General features: G+C 48.8%; 1 protein-coding gene across 1 annotated transcript; it reads left to right on the forward strand.

Moving 5' to 3' along the window:
- The first annotated feature begins 2,750 nt into the window (after positions 1-2,750).
- Rap2b (RAP2B, member of RAS oncogene family) lies at positions 2,751-6,624 on the forward strand. Its single transcript, XM_028890605.2, has one exon. It carries the CDS (start codon positions 3,210-3,212, stop codon positions 3,759-3,761), a length of 552 nt encoding a protein of 183 aa, XP_028746438.1. The 5' UTR covers positions 2,751-3,209; the 3' UTR covers positions 3,762-6,624.
- The last annotated feature ends 529 nt before the right edge of the window (positions 6,625-7,153 follow it).

The raw sequence follows: 7,153 nt of genomic DNA on the forward strand, positions 1-7,153 counted from the left end.
CCACAAGGCTGCATGTCTCAGCTGGTCTTCAGATATGCTGGAATCCCAAAGAAGGAGGCTCAAATGCCAGGGAAGGACTGGATGTGTTAGCAAGGCAAGGGCAAGCAGGCAAAGAGCAGAAGCTTCCTTCTTCTATGTCCTTATATAGGCTTCCAGCAGGAGGTGTGGCCCAGATTAAAGGTGTGTCTCCCTACCTCTAGATCAGGTCAAAGACATGTGTCTTTCTACCTCAAAGGTCTAGACTAGAAGTGGATTCACCCACTTCAAACCAAGCAGAAAATCTCTCACAGCTATGCCCTCCATTTCCAGATTATAGTTCATTCCAGATGTAGTTAAGTTGACAACCAATTACAATTACCATACACCTACTTAGATTAAATAGCATTAACAGTATTTAAGTTATCAACCAAGATGAACAAATTGGTGAAATGTGATCGATCTTTGCACTTTAACAAACACATCTTTACAAGAACCTGTGCAGCCAGGTGTTGAGTTGAGAATTTGTGGACTCCTTCAAGGACCAGGTTGCTTGAAGGAGTCAGAGTAGTGATGACGCCACTGCCCCTTCTCCCAGCATTCAAGAGGGCCCACAGCACCTTATTAAAGTGCACAGCCCAATAAAGAGTTATTAATAGGATATGGCTGAGTTGGGAGTCCCAAAAGATCCTTGAAGTGGGTTTGGCATGGGAAGGTATTTCAGAGCCACAGACTAGAAGAGGACGTGCCATTCAAACAGTGTCATCTCCACAGGAAGAGAGCAAAGTATGGTCACAGCAGGGGGTCCTCCTGCTTTGTCTTCAAGCGGTTTGACCACTCTACAATCAAACACCTAGGTTATAATCCATGCTTTGCCCCGCTCAGGTGAGCTACTGAACCCCTGGGAACCTCAGTTTCTTCATCTTTCAAATGGCCGTAAAAGTAATCATTATGAGGGGTAATTGAGATAGTGTATGCAACACACTTGGCAGCATGTTGGCAGAATTCTGCCCAGCTATATTAAAGTTTGTTTCAGAGATAATTCCCTGAAAAATTACATTAGCATAATTAAATCGAAGCAGTCAATAGTCGACCATGAAAACCCTTTCTCCACTAAATGGCAGAGTGAGCCAAGGCAGAGTGAGCATTGCCAATGAACTGAGACATAGGATAGAGAACTCCTTCCCGGCTCTGCGGGCTGGAACTTACACTGCGGACACACACTTAGGGCCAGCAGCAAGAGTCTGGAGCAGGCCCACTCGCAAATGGGGCCCAGAGTATTGTAGTAACTCGGAACCAAAACCAAGTATCTATACACTGCCCCGCTCTCCTCTCAGAGAGGACATTTAAAGCAGAACCTAGTGGCAGTGGATAAGAAGGCAATCCACTGAGCACCAGTGGTCATAAATCTGATTCCCACCCCTCTGCACTCCGCAGCCAGTGCCTTGCGTGGACAGGTCTAGACATCTCTCCCAGCAAGAAACTAGAGAGACTCAGGACAAGTCCAGGCGTCACCTCGCATCCCTGTGCAAGTGAGTGGAGCCAAGTCCTGCAACTGCCCGCCCCACCATGCAGAGCTTGGGAAGAGGCAAGCCTGGGCAGCTGCACCTCTCCTGCTGCCACGAGCTCCCGGTGCCTCATTGCTCATCCCAGCTCCCGGCAAATATTACGTTAGAAACTTTAGGGTTTCTTGCAGACCGAGAGCAGCAATGAACCCTGGCTGCTCCCTTTAAGGGACGGTCGTGACTGGGCTTGAAGAAATCAGACTCCCTCCAAAACACCAACAAAGGACTATATTTAGTTTGGAGCACTCCGCCTAAATTCCTTCTTTTCCCCCTCTCTGCTTCAGAGCCACAGGCCGGGGCAGTGGGTGGAAGGGGGCGGGGAGCAGTGGAGAAGGAACAGCTGGGCCTCCGCCTCTCCACTCAATCTCTATAAATAACCAATCCCGAGCGGAGGCGACTTTCTAGCCAATGAAGCTGTCTAAAGTGACAAAACCTCGGCAGCAGCCAATGGGACAACATTTGTGGGTGTGAGACTCGCATCCTGGGGCCAATGAGTTGGGAGTCTGGGAGAGGTAATTTGAGCTGGCGTGTGGGTGTGCGGTGCGAAACCTTCCTACTTGCAAACCCCAAACCTGCTCGGCCGACTGAGCATGCCCTGACTAGGTGCGGGGGGCCGCACGCCTTCCGCAAGGCCGGATCCGCTAGCCGGGTTTTGGTTCCAGCCAAAGGGGAGGTTGGATGACCCAGCGAATCCTGCCCCGAAGGCTGCGGTGCCCCATTAATTCCCATCCCTAGCTCTTAGTCCGGGACCGGGAACTCGGGACGAGTTCTTGGCAGGGAAACGACACGAGAACACCAGGTCAAGTGGGGGCATGCGCCACTGCTACATTCCCTGGCCTGAAAATGCCCAGCAGGTGTGTGGTCCAGAGAAGCGCGCACCGGGCCGGGCTTGGGGACTGGTGTCTATCCGCCTTTAACAGCGCAAAGCGGCGAGAAGGTCACAGCCAGCTGCTACCCGAAGCGCCCACGAGAGGCTCGCAGCGTCAAGAAAGGAGGTAGCTTCGGTCCGGAGCTTCCCACCTACCGGCACCGGCAGGACTGCCCAGTTCCAAGATTCGCGCCGCCCCGCCCAGCCCCGTTTGGCCACACCCTCTATCCACGCCTCCTCCCGACGCTGCGGAAAAACCGGAGCGGAACTCGGGCGGGGCGCCGCAGGCAGCTCACTGGGCATGCTCGGCGGGGCGGGGAGGGTCGGCTGCGCGCGGCGAGTAGGAAGCCCTCGCCCAGCGGAGGCTGCGGGAGAGAGAGCGATGGGCCGCGGAGCTGGGCGCACGTTCCGCGGGGACACATGCCACGCGTGTCCCAGCCGGACGCGCAATTAGCATCCGCCTCTGCAGCCAGCCGCCACCGTCTCCCGGCCCTCTCGGGCTGCCGTGGAGAGGAGCTCCAGCGGTTGCCTTGCTCCGGCTGCGCGCATTGTCCTCAGGGTCCTCTGCCAGGGCTGCTACGGGGCCCGGGACCCTCGCCCCACAGACGCGCCCCCGTCACTGGTCGGCCCGGCGCAGGACTCCGCTAGCCGATCGGTGAGCCCGAGCTCCCGGGCCACTCTCGCCGGGGTTTTTCCTGCGGAACGGAGGAAGGGGAGAAGTCCACCCGCCCAGCCCAGCCTTCCCCAGCGCGCAGCCCCGACGGGGCCGCGGCAGGCGCGACAAGGGCGCGGACGGAGCCATGAGAGAGTACAAAGTGGTGGTGCTGGGCTCGGGCGGCGTGGGCAAGTCCGCGCTCACCGTGCAGTTCGTGACAGGTTCCTTCATCGAGAAGTACGACCCGACCATCGAGGACTTCTACCGCAAGGAGATTGAGGTGGATTCGTCGCCGTCGGTGCTGGAGATCCTGGACACCGCGGGTACCGAGCAGTTTGCATCCATGCGGGACCTGTACATCAAGAATGGCCAGGGTTTCATCCTCGTCTACAGCTTGGTCAACCAGCAGAGCTTCCAGGACATCAAGCCCATGCGGGACCAGATCATCCGCGTGAAGCGGTACGAGCGCGTACCTATGATCCTGGTGGGCAACAAGGTGGACCTGGAGGGCGAGCGCGAGGTCTCATACGGCGAGGGCAAGGCCCTGGCCGAGGAGTGGAGCTGCCCCTTCATGGAGACATCCGCCAAAAACAAAGCCTCAGTGGATGAGCTGTTCGCAGAGATCGTTCGGCAGATGAACTACGCGGCACAGCCCAACGGCGATGAGGGCTGCTGCTCGGCCTGCGTGATCCTGTGAGGCGCCGGCTGCCGGCGCTGGCCACGCTCTGTGCACAAAGCCAAACACACCCGATTCTCTTAATGTGATTGTCTTCTTGCTTTGAGATTGGAGACGACTTTGTATTGGCCGGGATGTCCGAGGAACCTGGCTGACTTGCGTGGCCAGCATCCCCAGCCTTCAGCGGGGATTCGAGGGGGTGTCGGTTCCTGATCATCCAAGACCCTGATGGAAATGTGGCTCTTTACAGCGTGTACGTTCCTCATTGATTTCGGTTCATGCATAATTTTCCCGTTTAAGTAGCCATTAAGGCGCAGTATTGGCTGCTTGACACCGGCAAGCAAAAGTTTCAAGCCTGAAAAAAATGGGGGTGGGGAGGTGGAGGAAGTGGAAGGGAAGAAGGAGGCAGTGGGGGAGGGTTCCCCCAAACAACTGTTCATAGTTCCAAGTTCTAAATACAAGGAAGGAGGTCTGAGAAAACCATATGAAGGAGCCAGAGGAGGGGAAGAAACTTGTTTTTTCCCTTGTTTTCCATGATTATTTGGAAATTAAGACCAGGGGTTCCTTTTCTGCCAGCTTGGAAGGGCAACCCAGGGACTGATTATGATTCTGAGGATGTCTATGCAAAGTTGGGTTCTTGTTACAGTGTATCCAATCTGAAGTATTGCACATGTGAACTGGGACTGTTAACACTGATGCCAATACAGTGTGGGGTGCCAGGAAGTGTCTGCTGATATTTGTGGGAAAAAAAAAATCTATTTTGATTACCTACTGTATCAAAGGGGAGTCTGGGGGAGAATGGTAGTATTTTTTTTTAATCAGCTGTGAAAAAAAATGTTAAAGATCTGCACATTTTTGTGTGTGCTATTGTGTGTGTGTGTGTATGTGTGTGTGTGTGTGTGTGTGTGTGTGTGTGTTTCAGTATAGCTTTTTTTTTGTGGTTGGCAGTGACAGATTTTGCTGACAAGCTTTTAAAAATACAATACAAAGACTTTGTAAATGTGATTCAGGGCCCCCAGCACCCCTGTGTCTGCAGAGTGCCTTCAAACTCAGCTGTTCCAGCCGGTGCCAACCTGTGAATTCCCACCATATCCCAGAATCTGCTGTTCTGCTGCCCCCCAAAACCACTTTAAGTATCTTCCTGAGAGAGCCAGGACAAATGGGGCCTGTTAGTCCATGAATTGCTTCATTAATCTTAGCTTTTTAATGTTAAGCCCATGTCTCGATTTTTTTTTCCTCTTCATTTTGTTCAAATTTCAGGTTTTAGCCCCCATTCTGTTGTGTTCACAGTGTCTCTGTTATTTGTTACAGGGTGTCCTCCAGAAGCAAAGAGCAGAATTTTTATTGTTGTGATGTACCAAGAGAATTCTAACAAACTGTAACTTTTAATTCCACTCATTGTCTCTTCATTTTAAGACTTTTAATACAAATGTCATTTTTAAAGAAACCCCAAACTATTTGTGTGTTTGTGTTTCATATTCAGTGGTTTGATTTACAGTATCCATGATAATGGTGTCAGGCAGAGGTGGGCAGGGCCAGGGACATGATGCCTTCCAGACTTGTTTGTCGAATTTTGAAGATAGAGTTGTTTCCATGACAAATTGGATGACAGTGTTTCTGAGCTTTTTTTTTTTTTTTTTTTAAATGGGGAAAATTATCAAGACCTGAGCATCACAGGGTATGACCATACCATTTGACTCCTCAGAGGAGGAAGTGTGTTGACTCTGTAGTACTGACAAAGATCAGTGAACTTCACTGTTGTAGCCAAGAGGAGAAGCCCACTGCTCACACCCTCTTAGGTCTGGGAAAGTTACATCCATCTGGGAGAAGAGGGGGGTACTTTCTATTTGTCTCGGTTTGGTTTTGTCTGTTTATGTCATGCCTCCAGTCAGAAGTGTTCTTAACTTTGTTCTCACACACAGTGTACTTAGTAGTGTATGGCGTGCATTATTCCAGTCATTGTTTCAACCCTTCCAAAGTTTTTATTTGGAACCAAATCATTAGATTCAAAACAAAACAAAACGAAACGAAACTATATACAGAGGATTCCCTGGCTCTTATTAGTTTGTGGATTATATTTGACCACAGGATTTGTTTCTTTTAAAAAGTAGGAGCCAATGTGTGTTGTGTTGTAACTTATTATTTGTATTTTCCTTGGGCTTCTCTAGTACAATAATCTTTACAGAATAAGAAAGTATCTATAACAGATTATACCATAGGTTCATGAGGCAAAGCTGAAATCTCAAGAGTCTTAACCAAGGAATTTACTCCTTTGACCAAGCCAAAAGAGATCACAGGTTTCTTTAAAGTGATAATCAGTCTATCTTGCCTTAATTTTTTTTCTCCATGCAGGTTGCATCTCACCATTCCAGTGGGGAGGGAGAATAGTTTTGCCTGTCCTGGCCTTTGTTTCCCAACTCTGATCTCATTTCTCCATTAGTATCCAACACAATTATGTTTCTAAGTATAAAAAAATCGAAACTGCTCAAAATAATGTTTTTTACAAGAATTCATTCTTACATTTGAATAAATGTGATTGCTTAAGTAGATTAAAATGATGCACATTCTGGAGATGTGTCAAGCACTGTTGGAAGGGTTTTGTTTTTTTTTTTTTAATGTGTTTGGTGACCCTCTTTTGTCATTATTTGGAAGGCTTTGGATAAAAGTGTTGCCAAGTATATAGCTCATAAGAAATGTACGTACTCCTTACAGAAAATATTTGAAAGTGGACAGTGAAATAGATTGCTGGTGCATTAATCACCTCCACAGAGGATTTTGTAGAGATCATAAAAGGCAGGACAGGTTTTTTTTAAAAAACATGTTTCTACTGAGTACTGTAAAATAAATGCTTTTGGATTGTAAAATTAAAGCTGCTGCAGGAAAATGGAGGTCTGAGTTGTTTGGCTTTCGCCGGTTATATTCATGGCAAAACAGAAATTGGCATTTTTTTTTTTCTTTAAAAAGAAACTTTAAGTATGAAAGTTTATTTAACTAGGAAGGACCTCATCTAGTATGGTGAAAAGAGATAAAAGCATTTGTTTCAATGAAAGTTGGGCTGCTTCAACTGCTTGAGGAAGTGAGTCAGGGAGGGTGGAGCTTGTTGTGAGGTAATCACCTGTCCAGGGGGGTGGGTGTGCTTCCTGAGGGAGTGAAAACTGACTATTAAACTTGACCCCTGCTGGGGTTTGGGGCTTTTTGTTTGTTTGTTTTTTGAAACAACTTTTCTTTTGGTCCCTGACAGCCAGCCCAGTTATCTGTCATTTCAAAGCATTATTTTTGATCATTTGTAAACACCTCAGAAAAGCTAAAGGTGCCTGCCCAAGTCTCCCACTTTGATCTTCAGGTAAACGGTTTCCATCCTAACGGTTAAGATCGTTCATTGAGTCACATTGAGAAACCAGGCCTATTTGAAG

The sequence above is a fragment of the Peromyscus leucopus genome, chromosome 6, assembly GCF_004664715.2.
Source record: "Peromyscus leucopus breed LL Stock chromosome 6, UCI_PerLeu_2.1, whole genome shotgun sequence".
NCBI lineage: Eukaryota > Metazoa > Chordata > Mammalia > Rodentia > Cricetidae > Peromyscus > Peromyscus leucopus.

Bases quoted from the DNA above. Each gene is read 5' to 3' on its own strand.
- Rap2b (XM_028890605.2), top strand. From the start codon at position 3,210: ATGAGAGAGTACAAAGTGGTGGTGCTGGGCTCGGGCGGCGTGGGCAAG.